The following is a 24,679-nucleotide window of genomic DNA, read 5'->3' as shown; positions in this document are numbered from 1 at the left end:
GGGGGGGAAGAAGGAGAAGGACGAGTGGAAAGACAAGCGTGGCACTATAAGGATGTTGTACCTGCCGCCCCCTCACCTGCGGCCTCTTTTATCCGTCTTACCTTGTCAAGCATCCCACACTCGGTGCGCACACACAAGTACAGTACTGCTACCGAGCACATCCTCGCACATCGCCGTGTGTCGTAACCTAACATTTAGCGTGCATGAACCCCTTTCTGTGCGTGCGTGCATGCATGAGGCCTGTGGCTTGCCCGCTGACAGGATCCTGTTATGCCAAATGTCACACTTCCAAAAAGGATTCACCCCCCACGGAGAAAATGAAGTCAACACCTTCCTTCGCTCTTTCTCCCTCTCTTGCCTCCTTCACCTTGTCCCTCCATCACTCTCCTCCTCCTCCTCCTCCTCCTCCGTCTTCCTCACCATCCACTCAGCCCCCCTCTCACTTATCCGTTTCTATCCTCTTTTCCGCTCCCTTGAACTATCTCTACCTCGCACACACACACACTTGCACTCACCTTGGTTTGCAGGCCTAAGCGTTTTGCTGAATAAAGTCCCCTTTAACTGGCTGGTTTTGGCGGATAATTAGTCCTCACCTTGGGAGAGGAGGAGACGACAATGAGAAGAAAAAGAGGAAGAAAAGGAGGGAGGAAATTGTGATTTTGGGGGATCGATAGGGGGTCAGGCAGGAGGAGAAGGGTAATGGCGAAAGTGAGCAATGTGGGGGGCAGGAGGGCAGGAGGAGGGATTGACAGATAGCGCTGTGTTGGGTTTTCTTTACCTCTACACCTCAATGCATGCTATTCCCTTCATCATGTCTCGACAGCTTCAATATTTAATTGTGCTCTGAAAGAAAGAATAAAGGGGGGGAAAAATCTCATTTAGTTCACTGGCCGCAGCCATCAAGGAAGCAGCAGAGACCTCTCACATAGTGCTTGAAAGAAGTTGTTTTTCAAAGCCATCACAGGAAGAGAAATAAAAACATGTAGGCGTGCGGTGGAGGGAGGAGGCACGCTGCATTATCTTCAATTCCCGCTGTAGATGTGGTCTCGAGCAGCTTTTTAATTTGATGTCAGTATGCAAATACTGTCGGCAGACAAAAAACAACTCCCAAATCCCTTTTCTGTTCCTAGAAGACGAAGACAAGTTACAGGAGAAATCACACTCCCTTAGCAACAGACACCACCCTCCGAAAAAAAGAGAAAAAAAAGTGTGGTTTTATTTTTAGAAGGTGCAAACAAGGAAAGGGGAGGGGGGTTGTAAGATTGTAAATGTCTCTGATGTGTTCAGTCTGTACAACCTTATTCCTGATAATGGAACTAGCTACTCTGTCTGTCAGTGCCTATTTACACACAAATGAAGTGGCGAGTAGCACGCGCCCAGTGGAGCTGCTAGCCTCCATCTCATCTGTCAAAACGGGTTAGTGGCTACAAGCGAAACACAACGATCCCTGGGATCAAACTGGCGGCGTCCATTCAAACATAATAGCTTCATCCTTGGACATGGAGCGTCTCTCTCCCCTCGCTGGCTCTCCTCTCAGAATCTTGCCAGCGTTTTGCAAAGTAATAGACTTCTCAGGATGCCAGTTCATACAAATCGGGGATGTAGCCTTTTATTTGCCCTCCACGGGGAGAGGTGTTTGGTGTAATAGGGATGAAGCAGACCATAACTACAGCTGAATAAATCTTCCTATCTTGGCTCAGTGAAAGCCGGTGCACACATGGCTTGTCAAAGCTCTATAAAATGTTGTTTGATAGGAGTTCTGTACAGTTTAGGACTTCTCCTCCTGCTATCCACCTCGCCTCGCTTTCGTTCCACGCGACAGCGGTTGCAATCAATCAGTGTGTAATCAGCCGTCTTGCCGGAGCTGCCAGGTAATCCTGGCTGTCTTGGTGGCTATCTGTGCGTGTGCGCATGTGACAGCTGGCAGAGCTGCTAAGTTGCCTGTCTGGGTGAGTGGATGGCACCATGCAGATTCTCTCTCCACAGTGTGTTAAGGCATATCGGATGATCTGATGGCTGTTGAAATTGTCAAGTGGGATTTGAGAGAGAGGATGGGCATTCTCAGCCCGTGAACTCACCTGAATTGAGTCTAAATTGAGTCTTTTCTTCCACTTTCTCTCTTGCAGACCTGCCTAGAATTGGAGCGTTATCTGCAGACAGAGCCCAAGCGTCTGTCAGAGCTCTTCGATCAAGACTTGGACGGCCTCCTAACTCCGGCCTACCTGAAGGAGGACGGCGAGGAAGAGCTGACAGACGCCTTGCTCCCCAGCCTGCCAAGCCTTCCTGAGCCACCAAGCCCACCTCCAGTGATCCTCTGCCCAACACGGAAGAATTTCCCCTCCACTGGTGTAATGAAAAGAGACCTCAAACCTAAGGGCCAGGGGCTGGAAAACGTAGAAGGGATGGAAGGGGTCCACCAGGCCCAGCTGAGCGCTGTCACCTCCCTGACGCCTCCATCGTCGCCAGAACTGGGCCGCCACCTCGTCAAACCCAACCAGACACTGACGGCCTCAGCTGACGGGACGCTTACGCTGAAGCTGGTGGCCAGGAAGGTGGGGCTAAGCGCGGCCCGGCTGGTGGCGGCGCACGCACTCCCGGTCCGGATGAAGGACGAAGAGGAGGGGGCTGCTTGTGTGATCGGGGTTGGGGAGCTACCGGAGAACAAGAAGAGGATCCATCGTTGTCAATTCAACGGGTGCAGGAAGGTGTACACCAAGAGCTCCCATTTAAAGGCCCATCAGAGGACACATACAGGTGAGAATCTGTCGTAAGCATAAAAGAGTTTGTAGATGGATGACTTCTAGGAATTATGAGCATATTAGCTGGTGCACTTTTTAGATATAGGCTTCGGTTAAATCATCAAAACAACGATGTCCTTTGTCTTTGCCTAAACACTTTTTCTTGACCTTGATGGAAAACATCCTGAGGTCACATGGAGGACAATGCAAAGACTGCATTTAGACTAGGGCCTCAAGGAATTGTGGAGTGGCATTATCTCCTTTCGTCTTGTTCAGGATGGTCCAGTGTACCCGATACTAAAGGAGATAAGAGAGGAAGCGCCGAAGCTCCATTTCTTCAGCGTTAAGAGAATTCGACCATCTTAGATTCTTCTGGGTCATTTCATTCATTCAGAAACCTTCCTAAGCATAAAATACTCTTCGTGACCGTCTGACACTTTCAGCAAGGCAGCTCCGAGGACACCTCTCTTACCCAGAGGTAGCCGCTTGATACACTGGTGGTAATAAAACTGATTGACACTCATTGCACGTGACAGGCTAAAAAGACTCAATCCTGAAGCTAAATGACTGCTGCACACTGAAGAAAACATAGCCAGAGTGTTTGTACTGAACATAGAAACTGAAAGAATAGGATTGAAAGAGCTTTCTGCCAATTTGGGTGTGCAGACTCTTTTTGTACTTGCTAGATCAAACTCTGTCTGCCTTTGGCTGACGTGGTTTTTTTTCATACCAGTTTTCTTCCACTAGGAATGTTTCCTTGGAGTCTCTGCCACTTAATCAGACATTTATACTTATGGGACGGTTTGCTTCTGGGTATTTCTTTAGCTCTATAAGGGGAGATAAACTACTAGCATTTTTCTACAAGAGACTGTCATCCATTCTTCCAGCCTGCCTGACTTGAGATAATTGAATAAAAATCCACCTGCATCACATTCTTGGAACAAGTACAAAAATGCACATAAATGAATAAGAAATGTAAAGAAAAAATAATCATCATGAACAAGCTTTAAATCATGGTCCGCTTGGTACCACATGAAAATAAAGTCACGTAAGGTAGGAATCTCTTATCCCACTCTTTCCACCTAAATATTTCTCTGAGACGAAACCAGGACGGGTCCTCCTTGTCAAGGTTCCTCTCAAGAAGGAAGGTGGGGGAGGGGTTCAGGAGCTATAACTCTCCCGCTCCTCCATCTCAATCCCAAACCACTCAGACCCCTGTCGGGGAGCTGTCCTCCGTCTGAGTAACTGCACAGTGATGGATGGATTGACCTGGATAGGCCGCCATTTCCCCGGTTTATTTCAGGCCCTCTCGTCCTCTATGCGTTCTATAAGTCTAGGTCAGTGGTTCTCAATCCGAGGTTTGAGACTGCCTGATTTTGCACGGGTAGTAAGAGGATAATTTTAAGACCAGGAAAATATGTTTTTAAATTTATCCGGTGTATTATAATCGTAGGAGAGGTCAGGAAGGATACCATCTGTGTTTTCCTTTATGAATTAGCAGGGTTAGGGTTCAGCATCCCTCTGCCTTCAGGTCTCGTTCACACCAAACACATTAGGAGTGTCTGAACTCCTCTTTTGGTTTGGTTGGGGAGGTGTGAACAATGTCATTCAAATTCTGTTGGAAATAATTGGGCTGCGATGGCGAAGGTCTCTACCCCCCTCTAAGAGAAGCGTTCAGGGGTATAATGTGATGAATATGACATCTGATCGGTAGCCCGTGCTCATGCATGCAGGGCTTTGCATAACAAATTAAATGTATGGTGGACTGCAGTCTGGGCTCATGCTGATATACAGCTGTTTCTTAATACAAAGGTACAGCAAAGAGCGTCCATCATGCTAAATCAAGTTACAGGGACTCGATTAGATTTTCTTGACGGATCACCAAAGCTGTCCAGTTCAGAGGCTATACATGACTTGTTTGCCAGCTCTGGCTCACTTGTATTTTCAGGGCTGTGAATATAAATAAACTTGTCAACTACTGTATGTTAAGAATGAAGAAATGACGCCGTATGTGTGATCACACCCTCGGTGGTGCACACCACAGGTTCAGGCATCAGCCCGACTGGAACAAAGGGCACAGACATGCGATTATTGATTTCCCCTGTGTGCCGTGTCTACAGCCCCTGTGCTCAAACTCCATGCCAACCGGGCCAGCTCTGGGAGACCAGTGCCACTGATGCCGTCCGGTCATAATATCGATACAAGCAAAAATGGACAGAACAAATCAGAAACTAAAAGGTACTACGTCTCAAGTACCCCTATAATCAACTTTGATGAAGGCTGAAATGACCAAAAGACATTTTTTTCTTGTATTTTGAGGCAAGATTGAACCCTCTTGAAGAGCAAAACTCAGAGCAGATAGATGCTAGCATCTAGGGTTGCGACTTTCTATTTTTAGCCCTGCTTGCAGCGTGGCACTGTGGATGTCACTGCTGGTCTGACAGTTGGTCAATCACTTTGATTCAAACTGAAATATCACAACAACTATTAGATGGATTACCACTGAATCGGGTACACGTTCCCCTCAAGATGAACCCTGCTGACTGGTGATCCTCCGACCTGTCCAATAGCATCAGCGTCAGGTCAAAAATATCAATACTGTACTTTTGTTTATGAACAAATGCCAGCGAAACCTGCAAAATGTCAGCGCTAATTAGCAAGTGTTAGCAATGGCATGGTAATCTAAGGATGGTGAAAATGCTAAGCATCATATCTGATTAACATCAGCATGTTAGCATTGTCATTGTGAGCCTGTTAGCATGCTGATGTTAGCACGCATGGCTGTAGACTTTCAAACTGCTTTCGCTCTTGATTTTTTTCACTTAATAATTAATTGTAAAAAACAAAAGTACATCACAAGATCCTCAGAGCCCAAGGAAACATCTTCATATTGCATGTTTACTGTATGATTATATAATACAGTAAGCAACAAACTTGAGAAGTTGAACTAGCAAGTGTTTAGCATTTTAGCTTGGAAAATGACTCAGCTAATAGATGACCTGTCTTAGGACTGTGTTGCTCTGTACGTCCCACAACACTGGTCGACTTGCAAAAATTGAAATGGAAGCATCTCCTGTTGGAGTTGTAAGCTAACGTGGCATCCTTTCTCTCTCTATCCCATATGAACTGTTTAAAAATGCATATGACAATGCTTTAATGACATATTAATGTAACATATAGCCCCCATAAAGTGCTCAGTTTCTTGAGGGACCCTTCCCCCCCGAGCTTATCCTTGTCACTTTAGGTGCTTTAGATAAAAGCATCCACCCCAAAGAACATCTGTCTTGTTATTCAAACCAGGAAGGTAGAGTGATAAAAGGGGGAATTGTCGACATAAGATGACAAAAGAAAACACAAAGGCTGAAGAAAGAAGGCAGAAGAAGAGGAGAGAGTGACGCGGATTGAAACAAAGAGTAGATGAAGACAGAAGACAGGAGTGGGGGAGGTACAGTAGAGCGACCCTCTTCAGAAAAAGACAGCAGTGCCACAGGCTCCCCCATTCACTGAGCCATTATCCTGACAAGTTTAAAGATGTCATTACTCAAATCCTCTTTTTCTTAGTTGTTATTTCCATAAATTACCGACGGAGAAAAGGCTACGATTTAATCTGGAATTAGACGAGCTGAGTTGAAATGACAGTGCCCTGTAGAGCTTTTTGTGAATAGGCTTATGGCAGATAAGGAATGGTACAATTAGATTTTGGGCAGGGTGAGGGAACGGGTAAAACATGAGGGCTGTTGGAGTTATTCTGCCTTCTCTCTCGCTCTCTCCATCTTTCTACTCTTTCTCTCTCTCGAGTTCTCTCCTTATTTCGCTCAGTCTTTCATAACATGTCTGTCTCTGTATATGCTTCGCTCTCGCGCTCTTACTTTATTGCTCTGCTCTTTTGACGCTCTCGCTCTTCAGAGGTTAAGGCCAGCAGCAATTTAAGGAAAATATCGAACTGCATTTTTCTCCTGATCTTTAAATTAAATGTCAGGCCTGTATTTGTGGTCTCCATAGTATTAAACAAGATACCTTTTTTTCTTACCACCCCACAGATGTGCAGTTAGCATATATGGCTAAAGGTAGTGAAGTTTAATGCTCATGGTTTGGGGAACAAGATGTTTAACAGTCATATATGGCGATGTGATGTTGAGGTGTCCGTATACTTTAGGACATGTACTGTAGGCTGTTTGTACTTAAATAAAAAACAGATAAAATATAAGAAAATACATTATACCACTTGTTTAAAGGTGCAATATGTAAGAATTTTAGTTGGAAACATTTAAACACCAACAGTCCCCCTGCTGCTCCGGGCTCCCAGCCTGGACCACTTGATGCACCGCTAATCGAGCTAACGGCAGCTACAGTTAGCAGTAGTTGTTAATTCCTCTGGTGATATGCTGCCTGCTGTTTGTTTTGAGAGTTAATCCAACAATTGTTGCACTTATTGCACCTTTAAGTCAGCTAGATGCTAACCTTTAGCCTACACTTGGCCTGTTTTCTTACTTGAATTTAATCATCATAAGTGCCATTTTGTTTATTGATAACAGCTACATAGCCTAGCTGTTGTTATAAAGATCAACTAACTAACCTAACGTTAGCTTCACAGACTGACAGGACAAGCTAGCATGTAGCCACATCCATGCAGGCTAACAACCTTTATGGTGTTAACAATGTTGTAATGTACTTAAATTATTTACTGGAAGATTCTGACAACAACATTTATACTTGCAAGCTAATGAAACGCTTTTCTAACAGCAGAAGTGGGTAACATTGTGAGTTAAGTCAGAATTGCACGTCCTATAAAGACGTTTATCTTTCAGGCTAGTTTTCCATCATCCTCACCTCTCTCTCTCCAACATGCCTCTCCATCACCTCCCTCATATTTCATCTTTCCCTCTCAACCTGTTTCCGTCGTCCTCTCTCTTACGTCTCCGGGCCCCGCAGCTCTTGTTGTGGGCAGGAGCCTGGAAAGCGTTCACCGAGAGCCCCCCTAACGACCTCTGAGACCCGGATGGCCCTGCTTCGGCCCCAGCTAATGGAGGGAATGCAATTAACTTCAACGCTGGCACCTGAGAGGCTGGAGTTAGAGAGCGCATGTGTGTTTTTGCGTGTGTGTGTGAGAGCATTCGGAAGTCATAGATTACACATAATGGGATTAGAGTGACTCAGGAAACACCCAGTTATCAGATTACCGATGAGGAATACGTGATTGCTTATTTGATTAGTTAAAAAAAAAAACATTTTCAAAATGAGTGACTGGTGTCAGATAACCTCTCCATCCCTGATCTGGACATCGAGCTGACCTTAAAAAACTGAGGAGGGGCAGAGTGATTTTTAGCCTTTAACCATCTGAGAGTTTGTAGATTTATCGGCCGACCCGATGAATAACGGTTCGGAGCAACAGCGCCGTCCGCAATCCTGGTTCTTTAAATCAGAAAGGAATAATCCACTTAGCTTCATAATCTACATTATATGTTTAACAGGCAAAGTAATCCAAAAGTAACAGAGCGTAATCAGATTATGCTGCTGAGTTTCGGGGCTAATCCCGCGGATTAGGTTGCTGATTGCCATTTAAAACTGCCAATCAGTCCGACTGTACGCAACATTGTTCTTTAACTCGGTTCGTGCGTGGATGTGTGTGCGTGCACCTGCTCTAGTTGCCTGTTTGTACGAGGAAGAGGAGAGCATGAGAGAGGAGGGATGGGGGGGTTCTGTTGCTAGGCAACGGGGGGCAGCGTATCGTTGGAGGAGTCGGTAGCTGAGTGGTTATGTACTGCTGCAGGCTCTGGTCTCTTAGTGCCCCCCACCCTCCTCATCCTCCTCCTCCTCCTCCTGCACTACCACCACTACCACCACCACCACCACCACCACCACTACTACCCCGGCCCTCCCTCCCTCCCCCCCCTCTTGCCCCGTACAGCTCTACGGTTACCGTCGCTAGGCAACTGCCTCCGTTCTCTGCCAGCGTGCTCGGTAATTGGCCGGTGGCATGGCGGCGTGCCGTTGCCAGATCCAGCCAGCTGCACTGACTACTGCCTCCTCATGTTTCAGCGCAACCCCCCCAACCCTCCCTCTCTCTCTCTCACACACACACACACACACATATACACCCCGCCCCCTCGCTCCGGTTGCTAGGCAACACATTCAGGCATCCCTGCCTCTCGGGAATTTCATTGGCCGGAGCGGGATGGCCCAGACCTGCTGCTTCGGGGTGGTATGAAGGGGTACGTGTCCACAAGGATAGGGGAGGGACGAGGCTAATTGCTGGTGTCTCTAAACCAATTATCTAATTATTTTATCTGAAATAAATTCTTTCTCCTTCAGGTGATGCTGAAATGATGCAGTTAATTCATTAGAATTCATTAAGCGTTATCAGTTTGTGTTCATTAATGGCGTTTTTCTTCATTCACGACGGAGGCCACTCGTTCGTTTATCACCTCATCGCGGCTGTAACCTCGTGCACCTCTGTTTCTCACTATCAGAGCGCACATGCCTCCCGTTAATGGAGTGTTCTGTAACATGAGGAAAGCGCTTTCGCAGGTCATAGCTGGCGAGAATTGCATTGTTTCCTCAGCTCGTGCTACTTTTTCAGGATATTTGCAGTTCACATTAGTGACATTTAACACACTAAAAACAGTGAAACGCACCTTTAATTGAAACACAAAAGCACCGTATGCATTATTGATTTTTTTTTATTTTTTTTTGCCGACCAAATGCTACTTTCTACACCAGCTGGTCGACCGATCCACTTCTGTCTTGACATTCTTCTCATTGTTTGTGTCCGGCCCTTTTTTTGATAATGCAACAAATTAAGCCTGTTTTTGTGCCCGAGCCACTCGAGCAGAGCTGGTCAGTGTGTCAGTGTGACTGTATTCAACCGGTCCAGATGGGATATGACTGATGCAGGTGACATCTTTTCGGGGAGCTGGACGCAGCTGGCAGATCGTGGCTTTTCCTTTGCCATTATGCCGTGTGACTGGCCTAATTATCGCCCTCCCCTCCTCTCTCCTGCAGCCTCCTCCTGCCTTAATCCACTTCTGCAGCACTTCTCTCCTACTCCTGGTCTCATCTCACCTCCTCTTCTCGCTCGTCTCATCCACCTTGCCTCTAATCCCCTCCCTCCCTCTTCACTCCTTCTCTCGCTCCACTTCTCTCTACCCTCTACTCCTCTTCTGCCTGTTCAGCAAGATTGGAGACCGGTGGGAGCTTCTCCACCTCGGTGTTAAACATTGCCTTGCTCTCTTTTTCGAAAAAAGGGGGAATATCTGCACCTTAATTTTGCAAAATACATCAAACATCAGCTCGAATATTTGGATTCGAGTGTATGTTTTTTTTTTTGCATGCAGGTAAAACAGGTGCTCATGCGTGTTTTTCCTTCATCCCCCAGGTGAGAAGCCGTACAAGTGCTCGTGGGAGGGCTGCGAGTGGCGATTCGCCCGGAGCGACGAGCTGACGAGGCACTACCGCAAACACACCGGCGCCAAGCCTTTTAAGTGCAACCACTGTGACAGGTCTGTCAAAACACATCTCCCCTTCCTCTCACTTATATGTTTTTCTCCCACTTTTCTGAGGGTTATTTGAAGTACTTCCACTAACACGACCGACTACAGTTTTTTTTTCTCCCCCCGTTGTGTTTTGTACACAGTTTGGTTCAGTAAAGAAGTAGATGCTGGTAACACAACCCCGAATGTGTTTGGTGCTGACCCAGTTTAAAAAAAAGTGTGCTGGCAGGATTACTAATGTGCGCTCCTCTGCAACACATGCAAGACCCAACCTGCTCAGTCTTTCAACGAGAATCCGATGGGTGCTTATTCTGCTCTATCCCCACGTTAGGCCCCGCGCAGCATATTAATAGTGCATCTGCTCACATGGCCTTGATTTGGAGGGCTGCTTTCACACTGGGACAGAGGTGCAAAATGCTCGCAAGAGCCCATTAACGCTGTCACACATCACTGGTGTAGAATATTAATCTAAAGTTTTTGAGCATGCATTACCAGAAAAAGGTGCCAGTTTCTTGTTGTGGAGGGAAAATGTATTTAGGGAACTTCCGAAGTCACCGTGACCCAAAATACAGGTCCGTGTGTTACTGTAAATAAAGCCCCAGGCCGGCCCAGCGATTGCAGAGACTATCCTGTAAACCGGATGATTCCCCCGGTCTGATCCCTGTGACCGGAGCACCGAGTGTCCTTGAGCAGAGCAACTAAACATCGGTGAAAAATGTAACCGTTCAGGAGATGAGGCATGGTGTCATGTCTTGTCACTTACACCCGGTATTCAAATGGTATCTGTCCGGATACACACAATAAACAGATCCGATCTTGCCTTTGCATTTACACTCAATTTTTTTTAATACCTTCTCGCTATCCTAATTAAGCTTGGATCTCAGTCCTCCAGAGCAAAACCAGGGTTGCAGAATCACTCCTCTTGCACCAGACTCCATTTAAATATTCATAAATTATTTGTCATTTTTGGTAATCGACATTTGGAAGACTTTCTAACATCTCTAAAGACATTTTACGAAATTTGAAGGCGTTCTGCTCAATTCGTCATACATGTACACATAATACACGTGTAGTATACTTTGATCCTGTATTTTGGTAGCTGACTGTACAACTCTGAGAACTGGTTATAAAAATCAAAATTACTAGATGCAGAATGTTCCCGAATTTCTCAATAGGCTATAATGACCTTACTGGATTAATGTTCTGGATCAAACTTGTCAAATTGTGAATGTTTTCACTAATTTGTTCAAATTTATTATTGAATTTGGTGGGTTGGCTTTTTTTCTCAATGAGATAATGGATCATTTCCACCAAAATAAGCTTTAGACAGTCTGCTGTACGGATTGCATTGACACCGAACTACGATCCGAACACAATGCGAGCCAGACTACCTCCAGATGTTGTAATTTACACCTTACATTAACACGTGTTTTTCCTAATCCGGCTAACGTGTCAGATACAGAGACCAGGGGTGTTTTTGTCTAATGCAACTTCTTGTTTACCATCTTTCAAAGCAGTAAAACATCCTCCTAATCTTAAGCAGAGATGTAGAGGTGCAGGTTTGTCACTTTGAAGAGTGGATCTGATGTAATTTGCCTGCGCTTCTTAATTAGTCACCCCGGCTCCTGTTTAATTATGAACCACAGCAAAATGTTAATTTCCAGGGCCCCGGTGACAAAATCATCAAACATTCAGTGGCCATTATTCGCTACAAAAAGATCAGCTCGACTCAGTCGCAAAAATCTTTATTCCTGTTTTAATTACACCCCCTCTGTCTGTGATCGGGCCCTCGCTGACACCTCTGGGATCTCGGAGCAATATTGTTTGCAGGAGCCACCGCAGAATTTAAGACGAGGGACCGCAGGTGAAAATCTGGGTGAAAAGGTCATTTTGAAGGTATTATAGTGCAAAATCTAGAGTTTATTAAATGTAAGTGTATTTTATGTTCATGCCGCTGCTGAGCAGAGTACTTTCACTCGATAAAACACTATAGTAGTAATAGTTTTTTAAGAAAACATAGTATATTTGTGCAAAACACAGATTATTTACAGATGCTTTTTTTGCTAGTTTTTACAATTTCATGTCTTTTACATGACATTTTCTTTATTTTGTTTAAATTAAACTGTATTTTTGGCCACATACATACAGTTTTGTTCATATTAAAGGAGTCAAATTGATGATTTTTAAAAATATTTTTGTATTTTCTGCGAAGTAAATTGAGTTAAAGTCATTTTTTGAGTTTTTCTTACATTTTTGTCTGTATTTTCTGAGTTTAATTATTTTTTTTAATTCTATTTAAACTGTATTTGTATTTTTTTGCCACATACATGCAGTTTTGTCAACATTAAAATTTGTATTTTTCTTATAATTGTGTACATATTTTTTGCTTTTTTTTTACATTTTTAAAAACTTTTTTTGTATTTTTTGCCACATACAGATAATTAAAGCCAAATTTGTGTATTTTAATCTTTTTTTTAAATTTTGTTTTAATGTTTCTGTATCTTTCTCCATGTACGTACAGTTTAATCAGAATTATTTGTAAATCACACGCAACAGTTTGTCACTCATGCAGCTGAAAACTCATAAAGACGTCATCTGATATATAAAAAAAAGTCGGCATTGTGTTTGTGTGTTTTCAATAAAACCGCAGCCTCTCGGACAGTTTGGTCACAATAGAGCATTTTATTGAATCTGTGACCTCTTGAATCATGTATGTGTTCATTATGAAAGGACAAAAAGAAATCCCTCTTCACCTGAGGTACTTTGCCTTAATGTGTGTGAAAGAGTGTGCATCTTGGTCATCCTTGCGTGTGTGTGTGTGTGTGCGTGATGGAGCAGAGGGTCGGGGCAGTGTCAACTTAATCAGGTCTCAGCTGGACAGACAGTAAATACAGTATCCCTCCCTCCTCCACCCTGATTTCCCACCTCCCCTCCCCAACACCAGAACCCCCCCTGCAGGCACATCCCTAATGCGGGCCCACCTCTGTCATGTGTCACAAGGCGCCCAACCCCTCCAGCCCAGCACACACACACACACGCATACATGCACCCTGCTGAGATGAAGGAAGAGGGGAAACAGGGGAGACAGAGAAGACGGGGTGGAAGATTGAGGATGGGGGGGGGGGAGAGATGGGAGGCAGAGGGGGGAGAGGAGACAGACCCACGGTGTGCCAGCTGGTGTCGTGCCCCCGAGTCGTGACTCATACTTTACCATCTGTCTCACCGAGCGCACACACACACAGTCTCACGGTGATACACACACACACAACAACTCCTCTCCTGGGCCGTGCACGCACTCGCATAGACGGTGACGCATACAAGATAGACGTGCACGCACACACATGCAGGTGTGACAGTAAGACGGATGACTGGTGGCTCATCACAGTGTAACTCCCCCTCTTGGCCAAACACTGATTCATCTCGACATCTCAGACAGTTGCCTCTGTCTCGGTGGGAAGAGCCAATCTGAAAGTGGTGTCAAAAAAAAAAAAAAGAAAATCAACAGTTGCAGAACTGTGAAAGGGAGTCTGACTCCTGAGCTGGGGCTTCATATGTAAATGCTTTTAAGTTCACCAGAGGGAATAGAGGTGTAATATTTGGCGGTGTCACTAATTTTAGATGTTATTTTATCATATTTATTAAGGAGTTTTAGCAAATGTCCATTTAAAAAAATGTCAATTTAAGGCAAATTTGGTTGCAAATGCAAAACAGTTCTTTAAGGACACATTACAGGACGTCATGTGAGCCTGTGGTGGTTCTTCATTTTGGGTTAAAGGTCCAGTATGTAGGATTTAGTGGCATCTAGTCCATTTCGACCAACTGAATATGCCTCATCTCACCCTCCACAATGGTGTCTGCTAAAAATGAGCTAAAAGGTGCGAAAAGCCTTCCCCAGAGCCGGTGTTTGATTTGTCCGCTCTAGGCTACCGTAGAAACGTGATGGTGCAACATGGCTCTTAGTCTGTAGATGCCACCATTCCTAATTTGTCTTTGGGTGTGTAGGTCGGGGTGGCCACCAACTCTAACCCTAACTTGGGAAACCCGGAGTAAACCCAGTATTTGAGGAGATGGGAATGAGACATAAGAATCAACAATTACACTCCCAGTTGGGCACATGGGAAATTATTGCCAACGCTCTCTGACTGTAATACCTGGCTTAGAATTTGCCCCTCTATTACCAAAACACCTGAAATTGGGGGGAACAAAAAGTCCTCCTATTCTGGCGCCATTGACTTCCAACAACTACTACTTACTTAAACTTACCTTCAGTTCCTCCCCGTTCCCCTGTACTTCTATGTAAACATTTAGTAGAGCATTCAGGAAATGCTGCAGTAATTGGGCTCAGTTCTGCAGCGTCTTGTTACTTTTTCCCCCTCACAAACATTATTAAATGGAACCGCTTTGGTAAACTCCAAAAAACAAGTCTCCAACTCAAATATTTCTCAACGCGCTAATCACCAGAACATGCAGCTCCCAATTACCTAAAAAGAAAGCAACACTTGCTGTTTGAAAAGCGCTCCTCTTGGGAGCGGAGCTGTAGTGTTAGTTCAGCGAGCGTGCAACAGAAACACTGTTGATCTAGGAGAAAGTAGGGATGAAAACTAGGTCTCCTGTAATGGCTGCATGCATGGCATAAACAAAACACCAGCTGAAAGCGTGCATTATATCAATTTGTGGCAATCGGGTTGAAATAATCAAACATTTTTTAAAAACCCTCGCAGGAAAAAAATGGGCCAGTGTACTTCCAGAGCGATTACATTTTTCACTGTGAAGCTGTGCCCTCGCAATTCTGCAAGCCTGATTTCAGATGAGAGGCTTCGATTCATCTAATTTATCTAACGTTTTACAGCACATGTTTTGCGTGCTGCTCCTTTTTTTTTTTTTCCTCTCTACCCCCCTCCGCACTGTTTCAACAGATCCATCTGCGGGGCTCTCTAGTTATTCATGGCGCAGCTGAAGTCATTAGGAGTGCTGCTGAAAATGCTGATTATGAATTAGTTACACATATACTAATTGCGTGTACATTAGTGGCTCAGCACTCACTAGCTAACAGCAACATTTAGCTCAATCGACAAAACAAACTTCTTTCCCCCCGCTTTGGTAACAAGCTGTTCTCTGTTTCTCCCTCTCTCCTTGGTTGCAGGTGTTTCTCGCGGTCGGATCACTTGGCGCTACACATGAAGAGGCACATCTGAGGAATCCGAGAGAGGTCAGCGGGAGTGGAAGAGAGGGGAAGGGGATGGAGGCGGAGTTGGGGAAGAAGGAGAGGGAGCATCATCTGCAGCAAAGTAACACCACGGATGTTGAGGAAAAACACCAGATTTAGCCGTTCTGGACTGGACAGAGGGGCGCTGACTACAGACAGAAACACAGGCGAGGCAGACAGACACTCTGTGCTCGACCAGTTGGTCCACGATTCCACAGCGATGCGTCGTCACCTCGCAAATGTCTCCTGGTGTTGATACAGACGCTCCGTCCCACCCTTCGTATGTGTCTCACGCCATGAATGGTGGACCACGTGCCTGTAGTTGGCAGCTCTTTGTTGTAGTCGTCCTTTGCGAACGCCCCTCGGTGAAACGCTTCCAAAATGTCAGCCCTGTTCATGCAGCAGTGCTCCATGTACCAGCGAGCTCACCAAACTGGACCAGTTGTACAGTCATTTGTAACCAACAGCGAGGACCGCTGTTTGTATATTCGAGATTCCCTCTTGTACCTTGAGCTGAGAACAGTTACGACAGTAGCTAAACAAGCGTCACGTCACAGGGTAAGCAAGCAAGAAAGCTGGCTTTCTCTCCCTCCCCCTTTTACAACTCGCCAAAGGACGGATAATAATTTGACAATTCTTCATCTGACCTCTGTCGCATCTGCCGACTGGATCCATTTATAAATCCTTCTGGTTCGATGGCATCAGAGCACTTGTTTGAACGGAGCGAAAGACTGGATTTCCAGAACACTTGAAGATGTGCCGTGAGGGCTGATTGAGGTCACCCAGAGGACTGGCTTGCATTATGAACAGCATCCATCAGACGAGGCTAACTAATCTACTCTGGGAAAGACTGATCATCTCCTAGAACGTCAGCTGAAACCGAGCCTCTCAAGCGACGCTCGATGGCTCCCACGAGTGCTCTCCCTCTCCGGGATCCTGGCTCTTGCGAGTTGCCGTCAGGAACTGTTGCACAATTGACTCTTTGCAAACTTTTTGTAAAAAAAAAACCTTAAAAAAAACGCCCCACCGTCTTGAACTGGGAGACCAAACGCTGGCTTTCAAATGCCGCCTGAGTGCGGATGGACAGCCACATGCACAAGTCGAAGCAGCTAGCCGACTGCGATATAGCACACAAACAAGATCACTATGTATCATAAAGGCTATATTGTTTCTAAGAAAAGACTCTCCTATTTGTTCAAAACAGACAATTGAAAAGACCATTTTGAAGAACACATTGGAAATGGATGCAGCCAAAAAAAAAAAAAACACAAGTGTCTACTGTAGATGCCTGAAATGATCTCTTCGGCCTTTGAGAGTGATTGGCACCTAACTAGCCACTGGTTTGACGAGGGGTTCGTCCTGTTCACGCCGCCCACGCAGATCTCTTCCAATTTAGCAGCTCTCAGAGAAAAGCAGCATTCAACAGCTCTCCTAATCGGGCCCTATGCATATCCAAGAACATTCCTGCCGACTTCCTCCACCACACCGGCGTGTCTGAATGCAGATTTCTGCCCTGCAGGACACGGAAGGACTTGTAGGAAGACACGTGACACAAATTCAATCAATTGGGTGGCTCTGATCGGAGCGAATCAATGTGAATGTATCTGTTGTAAGTCTGTACATGTTGCTGGGCCCATGAAACACTTGAGTGTGGTTGGTAAGATCATACCAGACACCATTTGTGTTCATACAGTAGTTTCTCTTTTTCCACATTAGAAATGAACGGTTGGACTTGGAATAACTAGGTAGTCACGGCTGGTAGCGTTTTGTCATTTTAGTGGTCGTACTGGACCGGCGGGGAGGTCATGAGTGCAGGCTTCCAGTGGGTGGCTGAAATGGGTTAGAGGAGGAATAGATCTGCTCAGTCAGCAATGATAACTGCCCCATCAGCTCATGAAACTGCAGCGGAGTGAAACCTACACACACGAGACACATAGATACACTCCTAGAAAAATGGAGTTAACATTCGTCCTTGGCCGATCCGCCTCTCGTCGGATAGAACAAAAAACGTAAAATCTCGTCTTTGCACTCAAGTGTCACGTCTTTAATCTGCAAACAGAAAATGAATTTTTGGATCGAATCAGCTCAAGCGCACACAAATCAAACAGGCAGCTTGGACAAAAGTAGATTGTCAGGATTCTCAAGAACTCGATTGGGAACAACTATGTCAAGGTGTTTATTCTTTATTTTACAAGACTTTTAATACTTTGAGGCAAAGTGAGGCACACAGCAGTCTGCTTTTTTTGGCAAGGGAGACAGTAAATTGATTTCACTCTGTATACCAGAGGCGCATTTCAATTTCGGGTATGAATGCAGCCCAGCTCAATCATATCTAGACATGATCTGTCTGCGGCTGTGGAAGTAGGAGCTGTATCGCTTCCTGCTCCGCATAAATATTGAGCTCTTTCTGCCTAAATGTGCAAACAAGCCAGACTCTCTTTTATATTGAGCATCTACATGTAGATGACAGGCCTTGGCTCGCAAAGACAGGAGAGAGTGACTGCTAGAGCTGCAGCGATTAGTCGAGGAATTAATTAGTTGACAGAAAGAAAATGAATCGCCAACTATTTTGATAAATGATTAATAATTTCAGTGATTTTTCAAGGAAAAAATGATAAACATTTGCTGGTTTTCCCCTTCTAAAATGTCATGTCTTTGTCATGTATGACATTTAATGAAGAGTCTTTGGATTTTGGACAAAAGAAGCAGTAACACTTTCTTTCACAGGCCGTTAATCGTGTAGTAATATGAAGAAATTGCAAAGAAATATCAAAACTAAAATCAGTTAAATCAATATGGGAAATTGAGATAAAGCTTTTTTCAGAATGTTTTGACATTTTATAGACTGATTGATTAATCATAAAAATAAAAGGCAGATACATTTGATAATGAAAATAATCATTAATTGTAGCCCTAGTATCACAAAACAACCAACTGATACAAGTTTTAACTGCTGGCTTGTTTTCAAGGACACCAGATCTTCCATCCATTTTGCAGCATTTTCAATGCCACCACACTTTTTTGTGTTTGTTGGCTTTAAAATTCACAGATTCTGACAAACATCCGGGTTTCAGTTTGTAGAAGATCTAAAAAAAAAAAAAAACCCAGTTCAGATGGGAATGTCAGCGCAGATTAGCAGGTTTGTGGTTTTTCCCTGCTTGGATCAGTGCGGAAGATAAAAATGAAGAATAGCAGTTTAACCCACGGGTTAAAATTGTATCATCAATGGCAGCTCTACTCGTGTGTTTAAGTATTTCAACGGGGCACTCTCCTGTTTTAACTGAATGGTTGCGAATGTGTGGGAATGTGCAGCTCGGGAGTGTTTTTTTTTTTTTATTTCGTCGTTTTTTCGTTCATGTTCTGTACCAATCGGACTGAAACACCGAATGTGTTGTTTCATGTTCAATGAGACTTTAAAGGAGCCGAGACGTGGAACTTATTCAAATTACAGGAAAATTTGGACTTGACATAAACAAATGTTCCTCCTCGTCGTGTTTTGCCCGGGAGCTCGAAAAACTGGGATTTTAAAAAAATGTGAATGTGTTTTTCGCTGGAAAAAGGTTGTTTCATGTCGTCTCTCTGAGGATGCGGTTCAGTTCTGTGTCATCTTAATGAATGATTGTCAATTCTGCTGTGCCTGTGTGTTCTTCGTCTGTTTGTATTTGCACTCTGAATTTTTTGGGAAAAATCACTTGCATATCTGATGTTTTTTCTGTCCGCTTGTACACTACACTTTCACACGACGACCCTGGGTGATGAAACACTGATCACAAAGTCTGTATAGTAGCTGTTTTTTAGCACAAATGTACACACTCATACACACTACATCGCAGACAAACACGCAGACTCGACACACACACGTACACGCACAAGCACATCCCGAACGTACTCACGAAACACACACACACACACACTCTCTCTCTCCGTTCTCCTTGTGTGTTTTTTCACCGTTTTTCATGCCACCTTGTGAGAGTCAGACATCCAGACTGCAGCTCTCGCTCTCAGCAGAAGGTGGTGGTGGTGGGTGGGGTGGGGTAGGGGAGACACGCATTACTATGTGTGACACCACCTCTGTTTCCACCAGGTCTGAATTTCAAATCAAACGCACCCCCTTTTTCTACCAGCATTCCCTCACCGCCGCCCCTCCACCTGCACCCGCACCGCCCCCGCCACCTCCATTTTCTCAGATATGATCCCTTTCAACTCCTCTCCTCTGTCCGACTCCCCCGCCTCCTTCCCTTCCCTTCCCTTCCCTCGCCCCCTCTCCCCTTCTCCACCCTTTTTCCTTCCGTTGTCTTTCTCCTTTTCTTTCCGCTGTACAAAGTGTTTCAAATTTATCATTTGTATATTATGATGTATGGGTACGATAATGTTCTTTATTATGGAAAAATGAGAAAGATTTATTTTTGTTACCGGTTTGTTTCATAATTCCTTTTTTAAATTGGTATTGTAATATCTCTATGCAAGGAACTGTTCGGTGAATCGTTTTTATTTAAGAATGTAATTATGTGTAATAAATGGTAGAAGCAGTTTGGCATGGAGTATTCATGATTCTTGGCTGGTCTGTTAATGGTGGTCTCATCCAGCAACAATATGCACCTAATCATCCATCTTCTCTGAGAATATTTTCTGATTTCTTATCGAGTCTCAATCACGGAGCCATTCAGTTTGCTAACAATGAGCGCCCAGAGTGTATTAACATACCCTTTTGCTTTTATTCTCCCTGACCAGGCAACTTCGGAGGCCTGGCTGGTTACAGTTTGCCGCATTTGCAGAGTTAAAGGAACAGTTCAGCCAAAAATTTAAATTCTGTCATTATCTACCCACCTCGATGCCGATTGAAAGTCAGGTGAAGTTTCCTGCACCACAAAACATTTCCTGAGCTTCACAGCAAAAATAGCATGGCAGGTTTCTTCAACTGAAGTAGATGGGGACTTGTTTTAAAACAAAAAACAACCATGAAAAAAATTAAGAAAATGGCTCCATTCAGATCGTACGTCGTGATCCAAGTCTCTGGACGCCCCGAGATACCAGATTGATTTGAAAAGACGTTGTTTACACCCTTTTTTGAGATGAACTCTTCAGTAGCTGCTAAGCTAATAGCGTTAGCATGCACTCCATCTGAACTGAGTGCACAAATTCAACAAGAGAGTAAATAACATCAAATCAATTTGGATCTTAAATAGATTTTCAGGTATCTGCACTTTATTTGAGTATTTATTTTTCTGACAACTTCCTACTTTTACTCCCCTACAATTTAAAACAAATATATGTACTTTCTACTCCTTACACTTCTAAAATTGGCTCATTACTTTGGTTTTACCAACCCAAAATGCCGGTATTTGACGTACTGGAAAAGGATGAAACCGACTGATTCTACCTTGAAGTTTAAGAGAATGATGTGAGGTTTAGTAGTGAAGAAGCTGAATGAGTACTATGAGTTTTACCGTCTTTTTTTACTGAAGTATCTTTGCCTCTGCCTGAGTTTTTACGATTTAAAACAAGTCGCCATGGACTGACTGGCCATCGGCATGGGGGTGACTGTTCCTTTTCTCTCTAACATTGCAGCGAGCCTACACCAGCCGGTCCTTTGAAGCTGCCTGGTCAGTGAGAATAAAAGCAGTAAACAGTGACTGAAATATCATTTTTCAGGCGAACTGTTCCTTTAAATCTGCAAACCAACTGGGTTCAAGCAGGCAGGAAATTAATTTACACCCTCCTTTTTCTTGCTGCTATTTGCAGCAAACCACCCCTGGATGGATTAAAAAAAGCCTCCGATTTATCGTTCCTTTTGATCAAACACAGGAAATGGGCCAGAACACCTTCACTTTGCCTGAACGCGCTCCCTCGGTGTCTCCCTCTGAGGGAGCTATGGCACGTTAATTACATCTGTTACCAACCAAGGTGATGACTTATCCGCTATTCCTGCCTTTTGACCATGACTAGCTGATAAAAGGGTAATCGAATAACTAATGGCTAATTAGGGAGTAATTACTCCCCGGTAAATGGCCCTATGCAGTGTATTAATTCTCCTCGGGTCTGGCAGTGAGAAACTCCCATAAGGTTTTTTGTTTCATTTAATGCTCCCTAATTGAAATGGGCACCCTCATCAAGAAGCTTACATGTATCTGTCGAACTTAATGTTCTTATATCTGTAATTACAGACAGCCCCATATTATCTACCTAACTACACCTACTACGTCAATCCCACAGACACATTATGAAATTAGAAACGATGGAGTCATTTTTCAATAAAGGTCGCACGTCCCACGAGCGCTTTTCGATCGTCGTTTTCCATTCCACGTGATGGGAATGAGGTTGTGTGTGAGTTCACAGCAGAGCTAAATGATCTTAATGGGTTTCAGCAGAGACAGGAGCACATTCACATCAACACATATTCATAAAGGTTAACACACACATTCACAAATGGGGCATCGTGGAGTTTAATGCTGAATATCTGCAGGCAGTCTTGAGTCTAGCGCCTAATAAGAAGCCAAACACTGGTCAGGCTGTGACATTGTGTTTATTTCATTTATATATATTTAAATTATATCCCTGTCTCATCGTCTCAAGCGTGTGGTGTTCGTAAGATCAAAAGTCATCCAAGTCTGTGGGAAAACTCCAGGGCTTTGTGTAGTGTTATGTAAAGACCGACAAAGACCTCATGCTAACAAAGTGATTGATGAATGGGATAAGCAAAGGTTAGGAGACCAAGTTTGTGTCCTAGCATCACATTTCGACGTTCACGAATGACGTCCAGCTGACGGCCACGTAACGTCCCGGACATCGGCACCGCTTCTATTTTGGATCAATTTTTGAACCATAACGGGACGTCGTGATCAACGCCTCAGTGTTTGCTAGCACTAACATGTTAGCAGCATTGTTATGCTGTACAACAATGGCGGTAGCTTGAGTTCAATGCTAATGCTAGCAAAGCAACCTGCTCACAATGTCAATGCTAACGCAATGCTGATGTTTAGCAGCTAGCTATAATGTTTACCATGCTTCCATCTTAGTTTAGCGTGTTAGCACTGAATATTAAGTGCATTGAGGCTGATGTTAAGGTCGTTAGCTTCGCAGGTGTTTTTGACGTCAAAGTACGTTTAATTAGACAAACCTGATGATGACATCAACATCCAATAGCTTCCAGATCTGAATAGTGTATGCACGAGGGTGGCAGCCATCTTGGACAGCTAGGTATGGCAACACCACTTGGACAAACCACACTCAGAACTGCAGTAAATGTAGTAGTATATAGTTATGATAATGAATACATTTGCTAATGATTGTTTTAGACTGTGGTGCGTGGTAGCATAGCATTTTTTCCCAATTCAATTCAAAGGAACTTTATCGACATTAAAGTTTAAAGAACAAAATTGTCAAAGCGGCAAATTACAATTTGTCCAAATATTTAGACAGTACACAATAACAGCGATATGAACATTAAAAAAAGCTAAGTGCTAACCATGATTAAACTTAACAAATTGCCATTTTTTGTGCAGTTCTGCATTTGGTTTGTCCAAGTGGTGTTGCCGTAGCTATCTGTCCAAGATGGCAGATGCAGTCACGCATTCGCTACTTAGATCCGGTGGTGACGGAAGCTATTAGACGAAGATAGGGATTGTCCACGCTATTGAGGTTAATCCCAAGGCGGATATAGCAAATGAAGCAAACTATTCGATAGTTGATGAGACATTTGACGCAAAAATGCGAATGTGAACGTCCAATATCTGTTGAGATATCTCCGTCTGAACGAAACAATCTCATCATCCCTCGCGTCATGCTACTACCATGGCTAAAAAGGTCTTCGACATACATCAGGACATAATTGATGAAATACCAGCTACAATTTTTGGCTAACACGTCCCTAAACCAATTCGGGCCACACAGTTAGGACTGAAAATTGAATCAAGCACACGTTCCACACATTTTCTTCTTTTTCTAATAGCTCTTGACAGCTGCTGAATCAATGCACAGACACACTGTTGAAAGAGGTGGATTTGTTATCCAGCTAATTACACCGGGGGATCCCAAGCAGAATAATCTGAATAATAGAAAAGCTGAGTTGATAAACACGGCTGTTGAATGCTCGGTTACATGCACTCAGCCACCCTGTCCTCACGCTTGTTTCCAATCATCTGCATCAAATGATAGCATCTATGTAAATCTTGTAGGACAATAGGATTAAAACGTCCCATGATATTATCTCGTTACGCTATTTTAAACATGCATGTATAGCGTTCGGTTTCTGGCTTTTATCCAAAGTACTTGACCTTAAATATGTGTACATACTATTTATTCCATGCATGGGTGACAGCAGTGTGCTTTAAACGCAAAGAGAAAGCTCAGGAAGATTATTTTTGCAACCTTGAAGTCAATTTCTGAAATGCAACTTTAAAATTTAATGGTAACAAAAATGATGGCCACAGGACAGTTTAGTTTTTTAACCCGACATGCCATCTCATTGTTCGGTATTCTGAAGGCTTATCAGCTTGCCCTTGAATCGTCTACTCTGCTATTCACCGGCAAAAACACCTGAGCACATTTCAGAAATGTTGTCTTTGTTTTATATACAATGATTCAGCCGCTGCTCACGCCATTGAAGGAGGGTATAAATGGCGTGACGGCGCTGAATTGAAGCAACTGTAATGAAAGAAAGACTGATTCTTCAGGCGAGGCGGTGATTCACTTAAACGGCACAACACAAAACCCCTTTTTTTTTCATGTGGTTGTGCAACAGAAGATTTCACCGAGGGAGCTGCCAATGCCTGTGGGTGTCTTGTAGGCGTTTGGCAGCCGTGTAGGGATGTTATTGTCACATCTGGCAATGCGGAGATGCCAGCACACTGGAGCTACAAGTTTAAAACCTCCCTCACAATTTCTTATTCCATGCTCAGACCGTCAGCGCACTCTGTCACCAACTCGGGTGATAACAAGAACTCCTTACTGAGATTACATACAGTACAACTACTTAGCAACTAATCTGCAGAAGGACAAGCTTCAATCTGGAAACGCCTCGAAATCTCCTGTTGCGATGCCTACGCAGAGTAGAGTTGGCCTAAAATGAGAACGAGGTTTGTCCTGTGAAGGGTTGTGAACCATCGGTTCTTTGGTTTCATTCCATGAGCAGCCATGTGCTTAGGTATTTCCAATTATAGGGAATATGTCGAGGCGGCCCTCGGTAATTAAAGCCTAATCATGCCGGTGGATTCAGAGAAGCATCCTCATCAAGATTTCATTAGTCT

General features: G+C 44.1%; 1 protein-coding gene across 2 annotated transcripts in view; it reads left to right on the top strand.

Moving 5' to 3' along the window:
• LOC140992302 (Krueppel-like factor 7) overlaps window positions 1-15,423 on the top strand; it is a 36,465-nt gene extending 21,042 nt beyond the window's left edge. The window contains exons 2-5 of one of the 2 annotated variants that reach the window (XM_073462607.1): window positions 2,127-2,306; window positions 2,376-2,754; window positions 10,114-10,237; window positions 15,372-15,423. In XM_073462607.1, coding sequence (XP_073318708.1) covers window positions 2,127-2,306; window positions 2,376-2,754; window positions 10,114-10,237; window positions 15,372-15,423 — 735 coding nt within the window. Of the gene's footprint in view, window positions 1-2,126; window positions 2,755-10,113; window positions 10,238-15,371 lie in introns of both variants that reach the window. The other variant, XM_073462606.1, reaches the window with a different exon arrangement.
• The last annotated feature ends 9,256 nt before the right edge of the window (window positions 15,424-24,679 follow it).

The sequence above is a fragment of the Pagrus major genome, chromosome 24 (assembly GCF_040436345.1).
Source record: "Pagrus major chromosome 24, Pma_NU_1.0".
Lineage (NCBI taxonomy): Eukaryota > Metazoa > Chordata > Actinopteri > Spariformes > Sparidae > Pagrus > Pagrus major.
Note: the sequence above shows the minus strand (reverse complement) of the source record. Positions and strands in the feature narration are given on the sequence as shown.